This window comes from Heloderma suspectum, chromosome 5 (genome assembly GCF_057233095.1).
Source record: "Heloderma suspectum isolate Gila_16-S chromosome 5, 16-S_ref, whole genome shotgun sequence".
Classification (NCBI taxonomy): Eukaryota; Metazoa; Chordata; class Lepidosauria; order Squamata; family Helodermatidae; genus Heloderma; species Heloderma suspectum.
In genome coordinates, this window is record NC_139462.1 from 223,174,100 (window position 1) to 223,200,733 (window position 26,634).

General features: G+C 46.8%; 1 protein-coding gene and 1 long non-coding RNA gene across 2 annotated transcripts in view; both read right to left on the reverse strand.

Moving 5' to 3' along the window:
* Positions 1 to 719: 719 nt before the first annotated feature.
* Positions 720 to 17,263, reverse strand: LOC146345202 (uncharacterized). The gene is made up of 3 exons (XR_014791892.1): positions 17,172 to 17,263; positions 7,967 to 8,165; positions 720 to 1,828 (listed from the first exon to the last, which is right to left on the reverse strand). It is a non-coding gene; the product is annotated as an uncharacterized LOC146345202 (long non-coding RNA).
* Positions 17,264 to 17,446: 183 nt separating this feature from the next.
* The window catches only part of CSRNP1 (cysteine and serine rich nuclear protein 1), a 35,794-nt gene continuing 26,606 nt past the window's right edge, over positions 17,447 to 26,634 (reverse strand). The window contains exons 3-5 of the mRNA XM_084859408.1: positions 25,169 to 25,428; positions 24,072 to 24,368; positions 17,447 to 22,459 (exon numbers count right to left, since the gene is read on the reverse strand). Coding sequence (XP_084715534.1) covers positions 21,431 to 22,459; positions 24,072 to 24,368; positions 25,169 to 25,428 — 1,586 coding nt within the window. The 3' untranslated portion in view covers positions 17,447 to 21,430. The remainder of the gene's footprint in view (positions 22,460 to 24,071; positions 24,369 to 25,168; positions 25,429 to 26,634) is intronic.

Here is a 26,634-nt window from a genome sequence, read left to right on the forward strand (position 1 = left end):
ACCAGCACATCACATCTTGTTTAGCCCTTATTTGCTACATGCAAAACCCACAGTTTTTATGCCACCACAAACCACTTCAATCTGATTTCGGGCAGCAGTTTGCAGAATCGCAGGTTCTGCTCATGGCAAATGAGTCAGTCAAGCCATTCACCATGGCAAATATGTCAGCCTTTTCTGTCTGGCCCATCTTAACAAAAAAACACTGGCAGTTTTAAACATGGAGAGTGCTTTCCTGCGCCATTGAGCTATAATAGTATAGTGTGTAGCACATTACAGTCAGGAGGAGTGGAGATCTGCATGATTCCAATAGCTTTCTGGAGTGCAAAATATGTGCTATACCCATAGAGCTGGCATGGAATCTGAAAGGAAGCTAAGCTTTCTTTAAAACACTCAATATTATAGTCCTCATGATTCCAGATAAATATGTGTCCAATTCCAGAAACTAGAGGTACAGGTAAGGATCTTAATTGTTGTGTAGTAGTGTTTCTTCAGTATGACTGTAATCCTATGCACGTATTAGGGAGTAAGTCTCACTGAACTAAATAAGACTTCCAAGTAAATATGCATAGGTTTGCACGGTTTGGATAGGTCCCCATGCTTTTCCATTCCTTACCTATTTGTTTGTTGTCATACACTTATTATCCTATCAACATTATAAATGGTGCAAGAAAATATGTACCCCTTCCCAGCAAATTAGGCAAGCACAGTATTAAACTTTTGCAGATTTGCCCAGTTAGTTTAATTTACCCCAGCCAAATAAACTTTTTAGTGTAAGATTTTCTATAAGAAAATGAGTTAGGGACAAGCCACAGGTTTGTTTGGTTCTGGGGAAACATGCATAATAATAGCCCAATGGCTCTTTTTTTAGTTGAAAATCCAATCTGGGATACGACCACTGGGACTGGAGAAGAGGGATAGGTGTGCTTGCAAGGGTGAGCAAACATTTCAAAGCCCGTGGGAGGTGAAAGCCACCTGAGGGGCCAATTTGGAGTGGGGAAAGAGTGGGTGGGGTAAGACCTGTACACCTGCCCCCAAACCAACCTTTCTGTAACGCCCCTAAATGTATTATTTATTTATTTAAAGCATTTTTACCCACACTTCATCTGGAAAGGCAACCAGAGTGGCTTACAGAGCAATTTTTTAAAAAAGGCAGCCCCTGCCCTCAGGCTTACAATCTAAAAAGCACAAGGAAAAAAGGAAGAGGAAAAACGCAAACTCAGGCACCAGTTCCTAAAGTTACTGAGCTGTTACACTCACCACCTAAGATGGAAACTGTTCACCAAGAGGAGCAGCCAAAAGGAGCTGGTCTCAGCAGAACCTAAGGAATGGCCCTGCTTCTCTTCTCTCCCTCTGCTGCAGCCTGGTGGAATGGCTGCTGCTTGGTGACAGTTAATGAAAGGCAGCTGGTCGCAGCAGAGCCAGAGGAATGACCGCTGTTTTGCTTCCCCGCGCTGCAGCTTCAAGGCTCTTATCCCTAACAGTGGGCCTGTGTTTGAGAAGACAGTTTCCATCTCTGGCCACTAGGTGGAGATGTCACTTCACAACACAAAAGTGCAATACTTTTCCGTCTTAGCTGTACAAATATCAACATAAATAGAAACCTCACTGAAGGATGGATGCATGTGGCCACACTGGAAGGCCTGGCGTGCTATGGTCCATGGGGTCACGAAGAGTCGGACACGACTGAACAACAACAACAACAATCACTTCTAAATTTGATCCCGTGGGTCTATGTAGCGATGGATGGATTCTTCTAAATCCAATTGGTAATTGGTCTGTTCAAAATGGGTTCAATATGAGGATGTCTGATGGATGCCCAAAATTCATTCTGTAAAAAAAACCTGATTAATTATAAAACGACAAGGCCTCGATGACAGTGCATTCCCAATCCCAAAACAGTAGCAATCTGATTTTGCTATTACCCTTGTATCAAGGAAGCTGAGAGTGATGACATGGAGAGATTTCTTGTTTGTTTGTTAAGTATTTATGTTTTCTGTTTCTGTTTCAATAGAGACTCTCAAGAAAGCAATGTTTGTAATTGTTTTGTATTTTATGTTTTTAATTTGTGCCCCACCCAGAGGACTTCAGTTATTTGGTGGTTTAAAAATGCAATAAAATAAATAATAAAACAATAGAAAAAACAAAACATCAAATATACATTAAAACAGCAAAATAACCATTGACTAAAGGCAGCAAAGAAAAGCTGTATATTAGATTAAAAGCAGCAAGAAAACATGACCCAACACTTGGAGCATTAAAGCAGCAGGTGATAAAATTCAACCCACTGACAGATTAAAACCCTGGCCAAAAGGGGGGGGGGACCATCAGAGAAGGGGCAAGATGGGTCTCCCCAGGCAGAATGCTGCAGAGCCTGGGCTGGATAACTGAAAGGGCTATCTCCCATGTTCCCACCTAATGAGCCTCAGATAATGGTGGGATGCCAAGAACAGCCTCACCAGCAGATCACGATATCTAGATAGGTTCATATGATAGCCAGGTGGGTTCAAATGTTGCAACTGTTAAGAATTGGTTCTGAACAACCTTTGTTTGATGTATTGTGATCCCTTTTTCTTTTTTTCCCAGCCATCTGAACTAATGGCTGTTGCTGCATCTTGTGGCACTGGCTGTCAGTTCCATAAGTGAATTACAAATTCTGTGAAGCGGTGCTTCCTGAACCTGTCAGTCAGCTTCATTGGGTGACCCCCGCATCCCACAAGTGGAATAAATGCTATTCAGTGCAGCTCCCTTTGAGTCTTCCCAACCATCTCGAATAACATGCAGCCAATACTTGCAACGCTACGTGGGTGAATTCATAATCACATATTCCACATGTTGACCACATGAAATACCTTTTGTGTATCTACTGCCACGAAATGAGGTTTCATCATGTGTTCATTATCATTCAACTGGGGAGAGTTCTATTGCTGAGTTGGTGGATGTGAAGCACTTTGAACATTTTGAATGTGCTGTGAGATGTTTTAAGTAGGGATGTCTGGATTCTGTAAAATCCGTCCCATGTGTGTTTCGTGGATTGTGTGGTGTCATCCCAACATCCATTTAGAGACGGATTTGAATTTATTTTTTTTCCAGTATGTGGAAAAATATGCAAATAATTCTGTAAGAGGGTTCACAACAATTTACATATTTTATGTTAGTACATAACATTTAGCATGTTGTCCCCCACTCAATTCAACTTTCCCCCACATATATTTTCCAGAATGGCATATGACTCAGGAGAAACTTGCATATTTTCCTACAAATAAATGTGTGTAAATTTCAGGTAAATACCCCCCCCCCCCGATTCAAAGGTCCACGGACTCCGCATGGCTCAAGGAGGCCAGCCCACAGCAGATTCTGCAGGACAAATTCTTAGAAATTTGAACTCGTTTTAGTCCATCTCAGATTTCACCAGCATCCCTAGTTTTATGCATGATTTATGCCAATCAGTGTGTGCGTGTGTGTGTGTGTGTGTGTGTGTATGCACACTATAAATTTATTTTGGTTTCATACCACTTCAGCCATCATGGAAATTGTAGCTGGTGCGGGTACTAAGAATTCTGTTAGAGTTCCTGAGCAAAACCTCCTTTCCTCACATGGAACTACAGTTCCCATTGTTCCCTGGGGAAAGAAAATGGCTCCAGTCTTACAACAGTTTTAAGTTTATATTGTAGAGAGATGCGGTTAGTTCTTCGACCCCAACGCAGCTGCTCTGTGGCAAATATGGAGCACTGTGCATTTCCTGCTTATAGCCACCAGAGGCCACTGAGTGACTGCTACAGGTTTTTAAAAATTATTATAATCCTGCACATTTAACCTGCTGCCGCTTCTGGGCTAAACAAGTTCCTCCTTCTGTGTTCTTGACAGAAAGGGTGGGAATGGGGAGACAGACATCTGTTATTGGTTACTGGATTTCTTTGGGTGCGGGGGGGTAGGGTTTTTTTTTAACAATCCATGCTACAGAAGGTTGGGCGTGGCTACATATCAGCTGGGAGTTGCCCAGCATATTACCAGGGCAACGCAAAAGCAAATATAACTTGTTCCTATGGTTACTTAAAGCAAAGAAACACAGAATTGATGCAAGAAAGAGTTAAGGCCTCACCTTTGAAAAGTGCCTACAACTCTCTAGCGTAGCAGGATGGACACCCTGGGGAGCAGAGCAAGGGTGGAAGGGCTCCTGCACCTTTCATAGCAGCATGACAGACAGATGTTCAACAGTCTGACAGCTTTCCCTCATTTGCTGCATTTTCAAGCCCAGGGATGCTACATCTGCTGAATATCTGTCTGTGATGTTAAGTGTATATGGGAAGGAGCAAGATGAGGAACTGAGAAACCACTGAACATCAGTCTCAAACATATTGAAATTATCCTAATTTTATGCACATTGTACCAGAGGGCCAAGGGTTTCACAAAATTATCTAAATTCACTTTGGGTTCAATGCCTAGTATTTTTAAGATACTGCTTAATGTAATGAAATAAACAGGACAACAATTAAAGCTGCAATCCTGTACCCGCCCACAAGGAGCGCAAGCGAGACCTGCCCACCGCCTCTCAGAGATACCTGCAACCAGTTAATAGCAGCAAATAGCAGCAGCAGAGGGCAGCAGCTTCAAAGAACAAGAAGAAAGGGGCAAATGCAGATCTTCACTTGCTCCTTCTTAGCTGCTGCTCTTTTTATTGTTTTATATTATAATATTTTTAATATGTGCCCGGGAAGTCCATTGAGTAACTCAGGAGTTCGGGGGGGGGGGGTGCCACCGTAACTGTGGTCACAGGGGGAGGCATGGCGCTGGGGGATTAACAGGCCAGCTGAGGAGAAGAGGGGCTGGACACCTTACGGCTATCCCCTCTTCTGGTTCTTCCCCCAACCTGATGGTTCCTGGCGGCCTTACCAGCTTGCCCTCGGGTCTGGTGGTGCTGCTGCTGAATGCCAGGTCGGTCCAAAGTAAAATCTCCCTCATCCATGATTCGATGGTGGATGAGGGGGCTGACCTGGTATGTATCACTGAGACCTGGGTGGGGGAACTGGGAGGGGTCACTCTCTCCCAGCTGTGCCCCCCTGGGTACTCGGTGCAGCACCAACACCGACTTGAGGGTCAGGGAGGGGGGTTGCCGTGATCTATAGGAATTTGATCTCCCTCTCTAGTCTTCCTGCTCATTTGAGTGTAGATCTTGAGTGTTTGTACCTTGTGTTGGGTACCCAGGACAGATTAGGGATTCTGCTGATGTATCACCCACCCCACTGCCCATCAGACTCCCTGCCTGAGATGACGGAGGTGGTCTCAGACTTGGTGTTGAGGACCCCTAGGATGATGGTCCTGGGGGATCTCAACTTCCATGCTGAGGCCGCTGTATCTGGGGCGGCTCAGGACTTCATGGCCGCCATGACAACCATGGGGCTGTCCCAGCATGTCATTGGCCCAACACATATAAAAGAACACACGTTTGATCTGGTTTTCTTGACTGGGCAGGAAGATGGTGATCTGAAATGGGAGGAATTAACATCTGTCCCCTTGTCACGGTCAGATCACTTCCTGCTGGGGTTTAGACTCTCAGCAGCCTTTCCCCTCTGCAAGGGTGGGGGACCTATTAAAATGGTCCACCCCTGAAGGCTAATGGATTCCTATGGATTCCAGAGAGCTCTGGGGGATTTTCCTACTGGTATGGCTGGTGCTCCTGTCGAAGCCCAGGTCGCTCTGTGGAATGCAGAGATGACTCGGGGGCTGACACGATCGCGCCCAAGCGCCCTCTCCTTCTGAGCAGAGCCCGGCCAGCTCCTTGGTATACACCTGAGCTGAGGGCAATGAAGCAGGAGGGGAGACAGCTAGAATGCAGGTGGAGGAAAACCCGTGCTGAGTCTAACCGAACACAGGTTAGAGCTCACTATGTAGCCTACTCTGTGGCAGTGAGGGTGGCAAAGAGACAGTTCTTTTCCACCAGCATTGCATTTTCTCAGTGTCTAGCAGAGTTTTCCCAAGTGGTTTGTGGCCTGTTGCATTCTGGACCAGGGAGAGAGACTGTGGAACCCTCGGGTGCATGCTGTGACGGGTTTGCACTGCACTTTGAAGATAAAGTTGCTCAGATTCGTCATGAATTGGACACCACAATTAATGCAGTTCCATTGGTAGAGCATTCAGAGCACCGTCTGGTCCACTTTTATTGGAAGAATTTCAGTTATTGAGGCTGCAGGATGCAGAGAAGGTGCATGGCCAAGTCCAATCGACCACTTGTGTGCTTGACCCTTGCCCTTCATGGCTTATTACATCAAACAAGGAGGGGATGTCTGGCTAGGTCCAGGAGGTTGTAGAGGGAGAGAGGGAGTGGTGCTGGCCTCTTTAAAATAGGCGATAATCAGGCCACTCCTGCAAAAGCCTACCCTGGACCCGGAGGACGTTAACAACTATAGGCCGGTGGCCAACATCCCCTCCTGAGCAGGGTGCTTGAGCAGGTGGTTGCAGGACAACTCCAGGCACTCTTGAATGAAATGGATTATCTAGATTCATTTCAATCGGGCTTCAGGCCTGGTTTTGGAACGGAAACTGCCTTGGTTGCCCTGTGGGATGATGTCTGCCAGGAGAGGGACAGGGGGAGTGCATCCCAGTTGATTCTCCTGGACCGCTGAGTGGCTTTTGATACTATCAACCATGGTATCTTTCTGGATAGGTTGTCTGGGTTGGGAGATGGAGGCACTGCACTGCAGTGATTCCGCTCCTACTTGGATGGCCGACTCCAGAAGGACGTGCTGGGGGATTATTGCTCTGTGCCATGGGGTTCCACAGGGCTCTATTTTATCCCCCATGCTGTTCAACATCTACATGAAACCGCTGGGGGAGATTATCCGGAGGTGCGGGCTGAGGTGCCATCAATATGCGGATGACACCCAGCTCTTCCTCTCTTTCTCATCAAACCCAGGTGAGGCAGTGGCTGTTCTGAATCAGGGCCTGGGCACAGTAATGGACTGGATGAGGGCCAATAAACTGAAACTCAATCCAGACAAGATGGAGGTACTGTTAGTGGGTGGTTCGTCCACCCGGCTAGGTGATGTTCAACCTGTTCTGGAGGGGGTTGCACTCCCCCTATAGGATCACATTCGTAGCCTGGGGGTGCTCTTGGACCCAGAACTGTCACTTGAGGCACAGGTGAACTCAGTGGCACGGAGCACTTTTTATCAGCTTAGGCTGGTATACCAACTATGCCCTTATCTGGACAGAGATAGCCTAGCTACAGTTATCCATGCTTTGCTAACTTCTCGTCTGGATTACTCCAATGCATTATACGTGGGGCTGTCTTTGAAAATGGTCCGGAAACTTCAGCTCGTCCAAAACAGGGCAGCAAGATTGCTAACAGGGACTGGCCAACAAGATCACATTATGCCAGTACCTTTCCAGCTGCACTGGCTGCCAGTCCATTCCCGGGCCCGATTCAAAGTGCTGGTGTTAACATTCAAAGCCCTTAACGGCTTGGGGCCAGGTTACCTGAAGGATCGCCTCCTCCCATATGTGCCTTCCCGGACCTTAAGGTCATCCTTAGTGGTCCTTATCCGTGAACCCCTGCCAAAGAAAGTGAGGTGGGTGGTTACCAGGAAGAGGGCCTTTTCTGCTCTGGCACCCCGGCTGTGGAATGAGCCCCCTAGAGAGGTTCGCCTGGCACCTACATTGTATTCCTTCCGGCACCAGATGGAGACCTTTTTATTCTCCCAGGCATTTTAGCGTTTTAGCTTCCTAGTCTTTTAGCTTTGGTGTTTTAAATCTGTATTTAAAATTGCTGCATTACTACTAGGTTTTATTCTGGTTGTACTGTTATATTGTGGTTTTAATACTTTTATATTTTATATTGTTTTATCATGGGCTTTTTGGTTTTAATTTTTGTGAACTGCCCAGAGAGCTTTGGCTATTGGGCAGTATAGAAATGAAATGACTGACTGACTGACTGAATTAATGAATCAATCAATAAATAAAACCCACTTACCTGGTTGAACTCAATGGACCTTACTTTGAGTAGACATAGATTAGCAGTCCAGTCCTATAGGGCACCTCATTCATGTTATCTCTGCTCAGCCATGGTGTTCACTGGGTGAACTTGGGCCAATGATGGTCACTCAGCCTGACTCACCTCTCAGGGTTATTGTGAGGATAAAATAGGAAAACCTCTGCATTCCTCAAAAGGCCTTGGAGACATAAACAATGCAATTAATGGTATTGTAATTGAATATTGTTATTATAAATGATTCTACAAATTCAAATATCTTTACTTTTGGTGTTCCACCAATAGTCTGCATAATCTTTTAGTGCAGGGGTAGGGAACCCATGGCCCTCCAGATGTTCTTGGACTACAACCCTCATCATCCCTGACCATTGGTCATGCTGACTGGTTCTGATGGGAGTTGAAGCCCAACAACATCTCGAGGGCCCCAGATGCCTCACCCCTGTTCTAGTGCTTTTCTGTCTGCATAGCTGTGGCTTGAATTTTGTCCTCCCAAGACTATGTTTGTACCGTCAGCCTATTTCATTTCTATCCCTTTTCAGAAGTTCAGTGAATGCATGGGGCGGGTGGGAATCGGCATGGTGCCCACTGTCCCTGCTCCCAACCGACAGAGCCCGTGTGTGGTAACGCTGTTTTCATACACCAGTTTTGAGCCTTACCTTTAAAGCAGGGTTGAATACACCTAAGTGACCTCTTTGCTACTACCATCACCATCGCTCTTTCCATTTTGTATGTCTCTAACTGGACTTTGTGCTGATGCTGGCTCGAATTCTCCAGAGGTGAACACTGATTGTTCATATCAAGTGAGCATGAATCAACATGAGCACACACGGTCCAACAGGAGGCGCTCTGCACAATGGAGAACTCCCGTCTTGCTAGACTTTTTTAGTTTGATTAGGCATCAGTATATAGCAAGTGGAAATGCAATGGTGAAACCATACTTTAAAAAACAAAAATAACAGTCCCAGGAAAGCACACACATTCGTCCTTCTGGAAAGAGCAATCCTATGATCCCGGAAAGACTGTCTCCGGGACTATAGGATATGGTGGATCACCCTCCTGAGGCCATAGGCACTGCTATGACCTCAGGAGGGGGAATCCGAGATCAGACCATAACCCCCAACCCCTCGCAACCGCTGCAGAAAGCAATGCAGAAGCTGCTCTTCCAAGGTTGCAACAGCAATGTCAGAAAAGCTCGAGTAGAGGGAAAAGGGGGAAGAATGGGAGAGTGGGTGGGGAGAAGAGGCAGGATTCTCAGGATGCTAAAGCTGCGTTGTCTGTCCTGCCCTCAACATGGTAGGTCAGCTAGACAAGTTGAGAGGCTGGCCTAGCTAAAACAAACAAACAAAAAGGAGGAGAAGGAACGGGAGGCACTTTCGCCTCCATCTTCCTCCCGCCCTGCCTGGCTCCTGTTGGCAGGGCATAGGATAGATAGAGGGCTCTGATCTCAGAGCCTACTGTCTATCGAGCAGAAGTCCCTTAGGACTGTGCTTTCTCCTAAAATACCAGAGCAGTTAATAAATACAAGATCTGGTCACACCGGATGGCAATACAACCTGTGCAAGCGCCAAGATGATACTCCTATCTGTGACTGGGCCTAGCAGCCACATCCAATGCAGAAACAGGCAATTTGATCAAGGGGTCAGATCACCTTTCCTACCAGCAAACACTTGTCAAGAACGAATCATCAAGAACTAATCCTGCCAGACGAATCTGATCTCATTTTTTGATCAAGCAACCTCCCTTGTGGACCGTGGGAATGCTGTGGACATCATATACTTCGACTTCAGCAAAGCTTTCGACAAAGTGCCCCATGATATCCTGATGAGCAAACTAGCTCAAAGTGGGCTAGACGAAACAATGATGCAGTGAATCCACAGTTGGCGACAGAATCGGGTTCAAAGAGTGCTTCTCAATGGGATCTTCTCAAACTGGGGAGAGGTAACGAGCGGGGTACCGCAGGGCTCAGTCCTGGGCCCAGTGCTCTTCCACATTTTGATTAATGACTTGGAGGAGGAGGTGCAGGGAATGCTGATCAAATTTGCAGATGACACAAAATTGGGTGGGATAGCTAATACCTTGGAAGACAGAAACAAAATTCAAAGTGAATTGCTGGAGCGCTGGGCAGAAAACAATAGAATGACATTTAACAGGGATAAATGCCAAGTTCTGCACCTAGGAAAAAGAAACCAAATGCACAGTTACAGGATGGGGGATACTTGGCTCAACAACACTACAAGCGAGAAGGATCTTGGAATTGTTGTAGATTACAAGCTGAAGATGAGCCAACCATGTGATGTGGCTGCAAAAAAGGCAAATACTATTTTGGGCTGCATTAACAGAAGCATAGCTTCCAAATCCCAGGAAGTACTAGTTCCCCTGTACTCAGCACTGGTTAGGCCTCATCTGGAGTAATGTTCTGGGCGCCACATTTTAAGAAGGATGCAGTCAAGCTGGAGAGGGTTCAGAGGAGGGCAATGAAGATGATCAGGGGACTGGAAACAAAGCCCTATGAAGAGAGACTGAAAGAAGTGGGCATGTTTAGCCTTGAGAAGAGAAGACTGAAGGGAGATAGGATAGCGCTCTTCAAGCACTTGAAAGGTTGCCACAGAGAGGAAGGCCAGGATCTCTTCTTGATCATCCCAGAGTGCAGGACACGGAATAATGGGCTCAAGTTACAGGAAGCCAGATTCCGGCTGAACATCAGGAAAAACTTCCCGACTGTTAGAGCAATACAACAGTCGAACCAATTTCCTAGGGAGGTGGCGGGCTCTCCCACATTGGAGGCATTCAAGACAAGGCCAGACAGCCATCTGTCAGGGATGCTCTGACTTGGATTCCTGCACTGAGCAGGGGGTTGGACTCAATGGCCTTGTAGGCCCCTTCCAACCTTACTATCCTATGATTCCTATGATTCTATGATTAACAACACTTAGGACTTTTTAGTTGAGAAAAATATGGTGGTGGTGGGGGGCGGGGCAACAGAGGTTTATAAATTATGCATAGTGTGGAGAAAGTGGATAGAGAGAAGTTTTTCCTCCCTCTCTCATGATAATAGAGTTCAGGGTCACCTGCAGAAAGTGGCTGGGAAGAGATTCAGGGGAAACATGGAAAGCACTTCTTCACACAATGCTTGATGAATGAATGGAATTCACTGCCAGAAGAAGCTGTGTTGATGGCCATTGGCTTGGACGGTTTCACAATTTATTTATTTACTTACTTACTTACTTACTTACTTATTTATTTTCATTTCTATACTGCCCAATAGCCGAAGCTCTCTGGGCAGTTCACAAAAATTAAAACCAAGGAGCACACCATAAAACAATATAAAATATATAAAACATTAAAACCACAGTATAACAATACAACCACAATAAAACCAGAATAAAACCTAGCAGCAGTGCAGTAATTTAAAACACAGATTTAAAACAGCAAAGCTAAAAGTTTAGAAAGCTAAAATTCTAAAAAGCCTGGGAAAATACAAAGGTCTTCACCTAGCACTGGAAAGAATACAGTGTGGGTACCAGGCGAATCTCACTAGGGAGCTCGTTCCACAGCCGGGGTGCCACAGCAGAAAAGGCCCTCCTCCTAGTAGCCACCCGCCTCACTTCCTTTGACAGGGGCTCATGGAGGAGGGCCGCTGAGGATGATCTTAAGGTCCAGGCAGGCACATACAAGTGGATTTGATGCATTCCTGGAGCATACATGTATTGGAAGCTAACACCCATGAAGGGCATCTTCAGAAGAAGAAACCACTGAATACCAGTAGCTGGAGTAGGGACAGCTCTTGCTGTGGGCTTCCTAGAGCCATTTGGTTGACATGTATCATAAGGGCTTGCCTGTATAGTATTGGTCCATCCTAGATGCCATTAATAAAGCTTCTTTTAACTCCTCACATGGCTTCAATGGCTGTTTCACAGACATGTATTCATCCCTTGATCATTGCAATCCCCTGCAGGTGTGAATGGGCCATCACAGATCTATCATCACCTCAGACCCAGCATTTTCCAGTGGAATCCATTTACACATTCAGCTGCCTGTTGGCAGGTATACAGTAATCAAATGAAGAGAAATCACTAGGGCTGTGCCAAACGTTTGCAAGAAAGGGGCGAGGGCAAGGGGTCAGCACAAAATATTCTCTGAACTCACGCATCAAGTGCTACTCTTTTTGTTCACTGCCCCACCAGTCAGAGACCATGTTGTCAGGTCAATATCACAATGCCACATAGCCTCTCAGCTCTGAACACATCGTGATGACACAAAGCCAATTCAGAGTGAAGGCGATGGTTTGCCATGCTGGGATGGCTGCCATGCTAGTAACACTTTCACTCTTTTTGCAGCCCCACTCCCCAACGTCTCACCCAAACAGGGAAATGTTCAGCATATGGTAATCTACTACAGAGAAATCAACAGATGTATATGCAGATGTGAACCAGACCTTAGAGTCCCTCATCTTTGAGCCAGACCATAGTCTCATTCCTACTTTGCCAGCACTTGCCTTATAACAATCCATCTTTCACTGGGAGAAAACTGCCTGTCACTTTTATTTGCCTCTGATACACCACAAGCACACCTGAGGTGATGCAGAGAAATAAGGCCAGAGATCTCAAATTCAGCTCCTTAGGTAACAAACATCCTAGAAATGTCTTTGAAACTAGTGACAAGACAGATTTAAAAAACATATACATTGCCACTAGCAATATTGTCCAAAAAGATAAGGCAAATCCATTTCAGAACCTGCCAGAAGAAGCAAGCAAATCTGTCTGCTCATTTTCTGAAACCACTTTGGACAAAGCGACCCATGGACAATCACCTACACAGAGCCTTTATCAAGAAGTGGGCTAAAAAGGCAATCAGCCTTGCAGCTAGAACCAGCTATGCAACTGAAGCAAAATGCTAATTTGCAGGGCATATTCTGAGTGGAGAACTGGCTTTTTTTGACTACACAATTTGGCTTGGAGAGGGATTTGTGTACCATTTGGCACATAGAACACCCAGCCTGGGCAGCAGCTTTAAAAACAACATGCTTGTAACTGACACTCACCATCCATAAGCTATTCAATTACCTTATTCGAACACATGCATTTAGGTTGTGAGATTGTGCTTGGAAGAGTGCACCTTTACTGTCAGGGGAGGGGGGGCTGTCTTTTTCCCTGCCCCTCTTTTTTTGGCACAGAGTGGGAGTGAACTCTCCTTAACACTGTATTCCGCTGGCCACCTACTGTTTGCTGCATGCCATCAATCTAGAGACCTGAATGCTGCATTCAGTGAATTGTCAGAAGGCGCCAGCAAGTTTCATACATTAAAAAAAGAGAGAAAAGCTTTGTTAACAGTAACGCTTCTTGTTCTCTCAGCTTGGCCACCCAGAAATTACTTCAGCAACTGGATTGCATTCAAGAAGCATCGTCCTCCTTGTCAGAATGAGACGCCGAGGAAACAGAAGCGTAATGGGTTCCAAGTTCTCCCCCATTGGGCAGAAGCTCATCCACATAGGAGCAATCTGAAGTTATGGCCAAGCCTTTAGAGAACAGAAAAATGTTCTTGCTGGATCAGACCAAAGGTCCTTGCAGTCCAGCATTCTGCTTCTGGAAGTGGTGGCCTTTCCTCCGTCATTTGTCTCTAGCATTCAGAAGTATAGTGCCGCTCAACGTGAAGGTCGCGTTTAGCTGCCATGGCTAATCACTGTTGATTGACCTACTCTGCGAAGATGTCTGATCCTTTTTCAACACCCAAACGACTGGCTTTTGCCACATGTTATGGCCAGATTCCATAAGTTCATTATGCACTGTGTGAAGAAATACGTTCTTTTGTTTTTTTCAGAACTGACACCCCATGGAAGCCAATCTTCATGGCCCCCTGCTATTCCTTTCCCCTTACTTCCACATCTGGTATCCTTCCCCCCCCCCCCGCTGCTTTCTCCTTTCACAGAAGACATCTTAATCTGCAGCCTACACTGAAATATAAACATTGCGTTGTGCTGGAGTGTGCTGCTAATTCAATTTTGGGGCATTAACACCGCACAATTCTTGATGCCAGTCTCCTCTACTAATTTAACTGTCTTTGCCTAGGGCTTCTTTGTATCACATGCAATTGCTCCATCGTGATTTTGCATACAAGGTCTGTGAGGATGTGGTACAGAACTGGTCTGCAACTGCTGGAGCTGCAAATCTGGCTTGCAGACCCATTTCTTGAATTTCTCAAATGTCTGAGCAGAAACCTACATTCTCTTCTTAGGTGTAATTTGGCCAACGGTAACTGAATCATCTCTGACATCTAGGGATGGGGGGGGGGGAATTAGTTTGGTGAACATTGCAAGTAGATAAATAGGTACCGCCTCGGCGGGAAAGGTAACAGCGTTCCGTGCACCTCAGTGTTCAGTCATGCCGGCCACATGACCACAGAAGCGTCTTCGGACAGCGCTGGCTCTTCGTCTTAGAAATGGAGATGAGCACCACACCCTAGAGTCAGACATGACTGGTTGGGGACACCTTTACCTTTTACCTAATTTTGCACTTCTAAACCAACTCAGTTATCCTTTGAATTTTGCACTTCTCTGAATTTTGCAGTGGAGGTCTCCAATCAAAAAATGTGTACAAAAATGCATACATTAGTGAAAATGTTTTAAAATGCATTATATTAGAGAAATTGCTTGCAAAAATGCACATATTAAGCCAATTGCATACACAAATGCATATGTTAGGAGAAATGTGCACAAAAATGCATAAGAATTTTCAGGTGAACTTTAAAAAAATTCTCAAAGTTCAGGACAAATGAGAAAAAAAGCCAAGGAACTGAAATTGACAGATTCATCCATCCCTCCTGGCAGCCATCCAAGGGAATTTTGCTAGCTCTTGAAGCTTAGTTTTCCCCAAAGGTCCATGGATTCTTTGGCCAAGCTGGAACCTCAAAATTCAGCTGTGACTCTAACTGATGCTAAGCAAGGGGCAAGGAAGGAGGAGGTATAAAAGGGATTCAAAGGAGAAGATTTAAGGTACATTTTCCTTGTGGCCAGAGAAAAATCTGTTAGAAATTGCTGTGTGTTGACTCTGCCTATGGAGAGCAGCTCATGCATGCTTTCGACTATGCGCAGGATCAGGATTTGTTCATGGTGCCCCAAACATGAGTTAACTATTGCACATCACAGGCATTGCACATAGAAAGCTCACTATACACAGCTCCCAACAATTTCATGTACCTGCCACACACCCCGATGGTTTTATGAATCAGCCCTCAGAGACAGCTTTAAATGGACTAGAAACTTGAGGATGTAGTAAACATGTGAGGATGTGGTAAAAGGACAGAAATGAATAGATAGGAGAGGGAAGATACAGTAGAAACAAAAGCCAGTAAGGAAGTCACCATCAGGGCTGTATTGCATGTTTCCAGGCAAGCGCAAAACAGAACTGAATCTAGCATCCTGAAAATCTGACTTGTTGGTGTGCGCCTGTGTGCCTGTTTTTAAAGCAAGCTTCTAGCTTTCATGGATGTGAAGATTGGTGTGCACGTTGCATACCCCAAAGCAACAGCAAGAGTAAATAGGATTCCAGTGGTTGGTCAGCAAGCAGGACTGGAGTGTCCTATCTCCTTGCTCCTCCCCCAGGCCAACAAAAGCAGAATTGTGCAAAGTGATCAGATATCTGTGAAACTGTTTAATTGACATTTATGCAGCTTGCAGGATTCAGCTTTTCTTATTGGATGATTCTTCAGTTTGTTTTTTAAAGTGAAGAATGCACATGTCTTGGTTACAATAGTCTCGGTCCAGAACAGCAAACTTCTGGGTGGGTTCTAGCCTCCAGCCAATTGTCCAAAACTGACCTCCTCAAAATTAGCCACGGCTCATAATAAAGTGGGAGCCATCCAGCAGTGAGAGCTTCCTGGTTACAGAGCCCAGGCATAGTACTGCATACAGGTATACGTTTACGCGTTCTCCACGAAAGCCGGAAGATGCTGCATTCCGGCGTGAAACAACTTCTGACTTGAAAACATTTCGCCTGTCCTTGTGTGTGGAAACGGGGAGCAAACTTTCTAATCCTACCTGGATGATTTTTAAAATGTATTCGCAAACTTTGATGTTGGGAAAATACTTATATACTGCTGTTTCAGCTGCTCAATGAGGTACATCACCACAGCTTGGGAAAGGCTTTAAAGCCAGAGATGGCTATCAGCAGCTACAGGTCATGATGGCTATATATTGATTCGCACTACTGCTGCTGCACTCATGTGCTTCCCATGGGTATCTGGCTGGCCATTTGGCGTCAAAATGCCAATAGGGCTTTGGTCTAGGATGGGAATGCTCTCTTTGAAGGGACCCTCTGTCTGAAGGTCTGTACAGTCTGCATGTGGTTTAAGTATTAAGAACCAGTGTTGGCTCCAGGTTTTTGAGGGCTCTTGGGCAAGACACCCTCAGCGGGCCCCCTCCCTCACCATGGTCACCAGCTGCTCCTCCCTCCTCCTCCTCCTTTCTCATCACTGCCACCACTCATCCGCCTCCTAGGCAGAGAAGTAGCCATCAAGCAGCCCCTGGTATCTCCTGCCCCTCCTTCTCACCACCGCCCTTGTCTGGGCCAGAGCGAGAGGCAAGAGAACCAGCAGGTTGCCATGGGGAAGAGGTGGAGCAAGTCCAGGGGGCTCTTGCTAGAGGGCCCGTTGGGGTGTGGGCCCTTGGCAGGTGCCCAGCCATGCCTACCTTTGACCCTGGCTCTGCTAAGAACTACGAGAGCAGCAGAGGGGCGCGTTTTGCTTCGGAATGAATCACTTGCATGGCCAAAAGCCTCTCTGACATGGCCGGCCATACCAATTTCGGGGCGGGTGTGCGGAGGGCGTGTGCACACAGGCATCCATACACACGCCGCAACATTCCGAGGGGTCTCTCCTGCCTTGTAAAGAGATTAACCTCCTGACCACCCCCCAAAAAGCAACACCCAACCCTCTCTCCGAGAAAGCTTGCGAAGACCAAGCCAATTGCAAAGAGACCGCCCGCCCTCTGGGCTTTAAGCAGGAGAGAGGACCGGAGTGAGGAAGGACTGTAGCTCCGATCCTCAATTCCTGTTTTTGCAACCTCTTCAAATACAGGAAGGATAAAAGCAGTTCTCCCTGGCCAGTGAAAATTAAATTTCAAACTGGGGACAACCACAAAAGTAGAGCCTGCTTTTTAATTGGATATTGATGCACTGATGTAAATCTAGCTTACCCAGGGTCCCCAGAATGAAGCACCCTCCGCCCAGTTCTGCTCGCACACAGCTGTCGAAGACACATATCAAGACGCTGACAGCCCTGGGTGGCAAGTCGCAAATAAAGGAAGGATGTTTTGAACACGTGACCCTTTTCCATAGCAACCACCACAGAGCCTCGGAAGGCCCTTACATCGGCATGAATTTGATTTTCATTAACCCTCCCCACCCCCACCCCCACCCCGCCCCCAACTCCACCCCAGTGTTGTGAAGGAGCACGAGTATTGCTGCGTTTCCAAAGCAAAAGTTGTTTTTATTGAAAGTGTAATGAAAATTTCTTCATATTGCTTCGATGAAATGAGAGACAGTAGCGTGTAGGCAGATAATGCTTCGAGTTTTTTTGTTTGTTTGTTTTTACTACAAATGAAAATGAAGGAAAAGAAGAGATAAAAATAAAAGCATTTAACTTGTACCTTTAAGCAACATAAGCACAATATATACACAGAGAAAGCAAACGAAGCTGTTGAAGCCAACATGTTTCAATCAATACGTTAGATAATTACAGATTGTGTCAATAAATACCCAGTTTTATTTTTGTTTGTTTTTAGGGAAAAACTGCTTGAACAGGCAACATTTTATACAAGATACAGAAAGGGGAAATATATATATATATATTTTACAATTCAGTGCACCCTGGGGTGTGGGGGGCGGGGGTAGGGTGGTTGGCGCCAACACAAATAAAGTGAATAAATTAGAGTGGGGATAATGAAGGCAGGAGACGTTTTTACCTCTCAATCTCCCAACATTCATTTTAAAATAACATATATAAACATATATATGTAGAGAAACATAGGAATGTTCTAAAATTGTTGCTTTAGTGCCAAAAAAATACAAAACAGTACCGAACACATGCCTTAAAGCAATAATTACTTAAGACAGGCTGAATAAAAAAATCACCAATTAAATAAAAATCAGGGATATAGATATAAAGTTAAATACTTTTTTTTAATTGCCCACAGTGGGATTACCCTTTTGCACTGGACACCACATTGTTCTGGAGATATTTTCTCTTAACTACTCCATTTAAAACAAAATAAAAATTATTTGCATAGGCCAGGTGGGGAAAAGTCTTCCCAAAGGGTTCCAGTGTGGAAGGAATTCTGGATACCTTGTGGAGGGCCAAATGGCAGGGTTTATAATCTCAGAGGGGCAAGGACACCAACTCTTTCCCTTACCAAAACAACAGGATTACGCTCTGCTGTGGTGCAGGCTAACAATCCCTAAACCCAGTGGCAATGCAGGACTCTGCCCCACCATCAAGCAGTCCAAAACAATTCCCACAAAGTTAACTCTTCTCGCCTAAGGGAATTCTGCAAGAGGTGGCAGTCATGCCAAATTATCATCATTATTATTCCCATGAAAAAGAAAACTGAGTATTTTTGTTTCAGCTATTAAGAACAACCTCTCGGATTTTTGAGAGTGGCATTTTAAGGGCAAGGGAGAAATGCAATTTGGTGTGTTGGGGGTATTATTTTATTCAGCCCAAATGGCACCATGCAGGCATAAATGCATCGCACTTCTATGGGCCTTGCTGAAATGAAGAGAGAGCTGAACAGGGCTTGCACGTGGGGCACACGGATTCTGCTGATGGTCACCTCCTTCAAAGCACACAAGGTTTCCAATAATTCCAACTAAGAACTACCCACCGACTCTTCTGGTTTGGCTATTGCTCAATTAAAGGAGCGCAGAGATCAAGGAACGTCTGAACAAACAAACCGGATCAATACCCATTGGTAATGCTGGCACAGGCACTTGTGTCCTAACATACAGATTCTATGCCCAACAGAATATATGTAAATGGCCAAATAGTGCCATGTTTGCAATCCCACCAAAGTACACACCTATCTGCCTACAAGACCCTTGCCCTGGGACGAGCAGTTCACAGTTCACACGTAATGCCATCCGTTTGTGTCGGGACCATGCTGGAGGCTGCTGTGGTAGGTTGAGGCACCATTCACCCCCACATCCCTGTTGACATCTGGGGGCTACACATATCCAATTCAAAGAGTGCCATCTTTGAGCTTTATGGAGGGTAGAGGGGAGGCCTTGCCACCATGGGTCATCAGCTATGGCAACAGCACAGCACAAACTGGAGACGGCCTGGAAGGAATGCGAGCCAGAACATAGCCAAGGGACAGCGGAGGAAAAGAACGCCCTTTCTGTAACTGAAACTGCCCATCCCTGCTTGTTCTCTACCATTTGAAATTTTACTAATTGGATCACCTGAACCCAATGTGCTGCCCTGCAGCTGGACTGGAATTCCCATAATTCCCAGCCAGCACGGCCAATGGGAATTATGGGAGTTGCAGACCAATGCATCTGCAACTGCACAAGCCTGGGGAACGTGGACCTCTTGAACAAGTCAGGCCCTCCAAACTGTTCATACTCAGATATAGGTTTGGGATTTTTTCAGCATAGCAATAGCAATATAAAAGCAACAAAGATTACCATGGCTTCATTCATGCTCCTTTTATAAATAGCCTGCCTGGTTCAGCCAATGCCTGGTTTTGATTTCTTTCTCTCTTTAACAAAGCCCTTTCCCCACTTCCTGGTACCACACAGCACTTGGACCTGGGTTCTTCTGTATATTTGGGCACCATAAATAGATCAGATCTGTTCTGTAAAGATCTCATGGCCAAATCCTTAAGTAAATTAAATAAATTAGAAAATAATTTACAACACAATGTAACCTTTGCTCTTTTTTAAATAGTTCATACCGTTTCTTTTCTCTCTCTCTCTTTCTCTCTCTTAATTGTTTAGGGTTTTATTACTCGCCCATTGCAGAATTATGGACATCACACACATAGCTACAAGTCTGATGCAAGAACGGAACTGCAGAAATCAAGACGTATTTCTTTCCCTAAATAGTAGCAATACACAATATACTGCAACACAGGAGAGTTCTGCAGATGTAGGGTTGCCAAGATGAGTAGGGTGTGCCCTTTCTTCTCTACTGTAGCACTCAGAGCTTCCAAGACTCAAATGCTCTTCTAAGCCGTGGCTGTGATCCGAGGACCGCCCTTCTGGGTCTGCACATGGTGGCTGGCCCAAGCCGCTGTAACACCAAGTCCTCTTACTGTACTGCGCCTGAATGTCGGAAGCAGCACAACACTCGATCATGGCCTGTGTCTGCGCTGCAAAGCTAAACTGGTTTGGAACTGATTTAACACACACCCTGCGAGGACCCTCTGCAGTCACGGGGTGGGGAGGGGAGGAGGAGGCTGAAGAGAATCGCCCAGGACTTCTCAACCCTTTCCTAAGCCTACCAAATTCTCAAGGTTCCCTTGAGGAACCCAAGAGAGCAAAACAGGACTTTAAGTTTGTAGTGTAGATATATGGCTCATGGAAAAGACAGAAAACACATCTGACTGCCTTGAAAGCAAATGCCTTCTTTTGTCATTTACCCAAAAGGAAAAAAGAAAAAGGACACCCAACACAAATACAGCCTTTAAGCCCTGGGCTACCAAAGACTCTACTTCACCTTCAGGTCCTTGGTAAACCCACAGCACTACTCAGGTATGAAAAGAGGAACACATAAATAAATACAGATATATTATGCAAAAAATATGATTGTACACATAATACATCTGAGGTATGACTAATTTAAATAAGATTTCGTGCTCAGTTCAAGCTTCGGTGGCTATTTAAAATTGCAATTTTGCAATAAATACGGGGATGGAGGGAAATGATGTCTATATAATAGTGTACGGGCCTCTTTTTTCTGTAAACGTTTTCCCATTTAAGCAACAGCTCACCTTTCGAGCAAATCAATTTCACAATAAATATAATTATATATATATAATTCCCAAAGTAGTTTGAGAAAATTGTCGGCTAACTTTTGAAAGTGTTCGCAGAAGGTGCTCTGTGGATGATCCACAGTGTTAAAACGCAGGAATACTTCTCACAAGGTCTCCCTCCCCCACCCCACCCCATACAAAATGCGGGTAAACTGTGTTTAGTTTTGCAAAGGTTGTCCTGTTTTCCCCCTCCCTCCCCCTCCCTACCTCCAATGCATGAAAAGGCCAATAATTTTGCACAAGCAGTAAGAAAACTGATTGTAGCTGCAGTTCCCCCCTCCCCCCAAAGTGTCCAAAAAGGAGCAAAATATTAAGTTTGCCCACATAGAAAGATCTTTGTAGCATTTCCTCCTCTTACACGGGGAGCATTTGTTTATTCACAATGGGCTTTTCCCCTCCTCGCTTCTTAAAAAGAACAAAAGTTAAACCTTCACTGTCTCCATGAGCGACGACTTAATGGCGTCTTCTAGAAGCTGATTGTCTGTAAAAGGTGCGGGGGTTTCTGGGACAGATTCAGACAAGCCAATCAGGGACTCTAGAAAGCAGGTGCTCTGATCCCCAGACTGGGACAAGCTGGGGAAGTTTGGCAATTGGAGCTGCAGTGCTGAAAAGTTGTCCAAGTTCTCATACTCCTTCAAGGAGTTGTAAAGAGGTCCCAGGTTGTAGTCTGAGAATGACTGGAAAAAATCCAGAGAGTCCGAGGAGAGGCTCAGATCCATGTAGCTCTTGGAACCCTGATCCGCCGAGGAGGACAGTGCACAGGAAGGGCTTCCCCCACACTGGGCTCCAGCAGAGGCCTCCTCGAGAAAACAACTCGCCCCCTGGTTGGCGTTCTCGTCCAAACATTCCGTGATGTGCGGCAAATGGCTCAGAGCGTTTCCCGGGCCAAACTTATCAGCAGCGTTGGTAGCACATTGGTTCTCCACGTCCACGCTGAAGAAGCCGGTCGGGTGGAAAGAGCTCAAATTGTCCTGGCAGTTGCTGGCGGTGCTGCTGTCGTCCTCCACGTCGGAATCGTTGAAATGGAGAATCCGAGCCAAGCCGTCATCGTCCACGTCCGACTGCGACTTTTCGGACGGGGCGGCCTCGTACGGCTCCTCCAGATCCTCACTCTGGTTGGATGACGCCGAGGAGTCGGTCATGTCGCTGCTGCAGCTGTTCTCGCCAATCGTCTCCAAGTCTGTGTTAAACTGGAAGGCCGGCGTCAGGGGAACGGTCCTCTCCTCAAATGCCGCCTTGCCCACCGGACACCCAAAGGGGTGGAGCCGGTCCCTGAATGGTGGCTCCGGCGCAAGGCTCCTCTCATTGCTTGGCTGGTTCTTCTCCAGTTCCAGCTTCATGATGGTGTGGATGAAGTGAGTCTGGACTCGGGCCTGGTTGAACTCAATTCTCCCTTCAGTGTTTCCGCAGCCGTCTTTGGTGCAACCGCAAGGAAACGACGTGTGATCCATCTGTTAGCGGAGACACTCAATGTTAGTCATGCGAAGTTTACCTTCTGTTTGATATTTTTGAAGCACCCGGGTGTTACTGGCTCAACTGCACGCTTTGAGCCTGTAAGTCCCTTGAGGCTAATCTCACAGGTGCATTTTTAAGTTCTCTCACTTGAGGACATGGGGGCCCTGTCTCCCCTGACAAAGCATTTGAGTGGATAACCGGGCAACAGGAAAGTTCCACACATGTCCATTTGTGTCTCATGGTTCATTCAAATGTGCAAATCACCACTTCCTAGACAGCAAGCAATGGCCATGCCTGTGTGAATCTGGCTCATGGGAAAGAGTCCTCTCCGCTTTCAAGAAATGCACTATTTTTGACCAAGAACTTATGTGGAGCCTGGCTGGAACACAGCAGGGGTCTATCTAGTCATCCCCCTGCTTCCTGCACTGACCAGTCAGATGGCCCCAGGGAGCCCATAAGCAGGGGGACAAAAAGTCAACAGCCCTCCCCAGCAACCTCGATTCCGTGGCACAAGGCCTCTAAACAGGGACGTTCCATGACAAATGGCCATTGACAGACCAATCCTCCATGCATTTTTCTAAGCCATTTTGGCCTTGATGGCTTAGTTCAAGGGTGCCCTCCAGGTGTTTTGGACTACAACTCCTATCAGCCCCAGCCAGCATGGCTGTGGGATTGCTAGGCCAGGACATCTGGAGAGCCCTAGGTTCCCTCCCTCTGGCTTAGCTGATACACGAGAGACCTCTCCCACTCCAGAGGAAAGCTTTCAGTGCCTAGAACAGGGGTGAGCTTCTGGCCCTCCAGATGTTTTAACCTACACCTCCCATGACCCCCCCATTGGCTATGCTGGTTAGGGCTGATGGGAGTTGTGAGGTAAAACATCTGGAGGGCCACTAGTTGCCCACTGGTGGTCTAGAAGATAAACAAATGTCACCCATTTCTCAAATCGGTCTGGTCTTAAATCTCTACCAGTGTCCTACTTGTTTTTGCATTTGGGACAAAACATTTAGCTTAGTGGCTATAGCGAGGTGAATGATCTATAGATTTTAGCTCTGCTGCCTATCCAAGTTCTGCAAGGGGGTGGGGGAGCCAATGACATTACCAGGGAGATGCAATGGTCAAGGAATATGAGGTATCAGCCGGAATGTCTCCAGGTTCAAGTCTTGGCTCAGCCATGGACATTCTGGGTCAAGCCTTAAGCAGGACACTCGCGGTCCGCTTTAGCATCACCCACTGGAACAGGAGAATAAAATGTAGCTGCAAACCTCAGAGAGGTGACCGAGTGGCAAGGACAACCAACATCTGTGTCGATGGTCATGTGGAGTGGTCATTTGGGCAGCAGGCCAGTTTGGGGTGGAAACTGCCATTTCCCCATTTGCCCTCTGGCAAAAGCAGCTGCAGACCAGGGCTACCACCCTGGGAGTAGTGGCAGTAGCAGCAATATATTTTTTTTAAAGCCATGTGCCCAACTTACTGACCTCTTCTTACTCAGGCCCAGATTAAAAGCACACACTGGAAGCAGCGGAAGACCCCTTCCAAGCGGGCGGCCTTGCTGTCCCATTTTGGTCCCACAGCCCTGCCAGAGGAACTGCTCAAGGGAAGGCCACGCACCTGGCATTTAATCCCCGCCAAGCTACAGCTACACGTTTCTGGATCGCAGAACTCCTGGCAGTCACAGCCACAGTCTTCTCGGGAGAGGCGGATGCTGTGCAGCTCCCGCTTCTCCTCTTTGTCAATCTTCTTGACGCCCATGGCCTTGAGGAGCGCTCGCCTCTTCTTGGCTGGGTAGGGCTGGAGGAAGAAGCCATCCTCAGGCTCCGTGCCACTGGCATCGATGTCGTCATCAGAGATGTCCTCTGTCGTAAGCTGGTTGGCCTCCTCAGAGTCTTTCGTACCATTCATGGTCAGCTGTTTGGGAAAAGGTACAGAGGGGAAACTCACATTAAGAGGGAGATGAAAGCACTGAGGGAACTGTGACGTAGCAAGACGGCCGCCATTTTGAAATCCGACACCCTTTCCTAATGAGCGACCCAAGTGTCACGTTAATGCGAAGAACAGCCTTCCCCAACATGGGGCCCTCCGGATGTTCTGGACTACAGCTCCCAGCATTCCTGACCACTGGCCACGCTAGCTGGGGGCTAATGGCAGTTGAAGTCTCAAACATCTGGAGGGCAACAGGTTGGGGAAAGCTGGCATACAGTGTTGGATTTAGACCCAGGTTCAAATCACTACTCGACCACGACGCTTACTGGGCCAACAGTGTGGGAAACCGAGGTTGAGAGAAGAGGCCTGCAGCCCAACAGGCGGCTGGTTCTTTCAACTCAATCTGGGATCACTGGCTTCCCTCCCCCACAGGCCTCTCTCCTCTCTCCCAGCTTTCCTGTTCCCCCACTTTCCAGGCTGTACGAGATGGATGCCTTGCTGCATCTGTTTCAACTGCAGAACATAAGGATGCTACAAGGCAGGAACTCTGCCCCCTTCCTCCAAAATGGATGGGGGCCCTCCTGTTTTTGAAGGGCCTATTTTACATGCCTTCCTTGCAGACTGGCCAGATGCCAGGAAGCAGCAATGGCAGGCATGGAAGACGCCTTCCAGGAGGTCAGGCCACTGGCCTCCCGACTGGCCGCCACTCCCGAGGGTCTCAGGCAGAGGGCTTTCCCATCGCTGGCCGCTACACTGAGCCCCAAACTGAGCCTTACGACACTCACTTTCCACTTCAAGGCCTCCAATTTCTCCTCTTTCAACCGTTCCTTAAGCTTCTCCCGTCGAACCGCTTCCTGTTCCTTGGAAAACTCAGCCAGGGTGAACTCCCGGGAGAAACCGTGCTTGCTGACCATGCCAAAGGTGCAGCCACCGCGGCTGGGCACGCTGGTGAAGCCCTGGCAGCGGGGGAAGTAGAACACTGTGACCCGGTCGAACTCCACATTGTTCCGCTTCAACCGCTTGCTCTTCTTCAGGATGGACGTTGCTGGAGAGAGAGAAAAGAAGGGCGGTGAACAGGGCCAATTATTTACTGCAGATCGGCAATGCCAGAGGAGGCGGTACTCGGCCAGTTTGGGGAGAACATCTTTGCTGCTCCGTCTCCTCTGTGCCCAGGAGGGTTAGAATTTTTTTTTTTTTTAAATGGAAAGTTATAATTTTCAGGACTCTACAAGCTGCAAAAGTTAGCCTCAGGGGAATTCCTGTTCCCACAGGCAGAGAACTCCTACAGGCAGAAAGCTAGCCACTCAGGCATTTTTGAGCATCACTGCAAGAAGATATGCTGGTGCAATGGTTTAGATCCACCTTCCCAAACCTGGTGCCCTCCAAATGTGTTAGGCTGCAACTCCCACCATTCCCAGGAAACAGGATGATGAATTTTTGGACAACATCAACCGTGCTGTGTGCCTGACACCAAGAAAACAAGCGAGCCTGAATCTCATGCCAAGAAAAACCCTGGCTTTGCCATCAGAAGTATAGAATACATGCAAAACTTTCTCCATTGGTTAATTTACAATTTCAGGTTTCTGAAAGCATTTGAAACATCCTGGCAAAGGAATGAAAGCGTAACATGGGCAGGAGTCAAAAACTGTGCGCGGCATTTGTATCCCAGCCTCCCTCCCTCCAGAGCAGCATACAGGTCCTTTCCCATCTTATCCTCACAAGCACTCTTCGAGGTAGATTTGGCTAAGATACAAGGACTGGCAAAAGGTCACCCAGTGAGCTTCACAGCTGACCAGGGATTTGGATTTGCCTGGGCCTAGTTCAAGACTCTAACCACTACACACAGCCCACCTCTCTCTCTCTCACACACACACACACACACACACACACACACACACATCTAATAGCCTTTATACAGCACTTTAGAACGTTTAATGCACTTCATACACACACTCCCAATACTCCTTACAGCTACCCTATAACGTAGTTCAGCTTTATTACTATTGTCATCCCCAAACGGAAGATAGGAGAAGAGATGGGGAGCACACGGGCTTGCCTAAAAGGCCACACAGCTGAGTCCCTGATCAGGCAAAGGTTTAAACAGGAAGATGCCCCCAGCTCATATTCTTGGCCGCTCTGCTCCATCACCCCAACAGGTAGCTCCCCCTGCAACCCACGTGTGTTCTGAAGCATGACAGTCCCCTGAGGGCTGTACCAGGTGCTCTGAGGTGTGTTTGGGCTGGCTCTTATT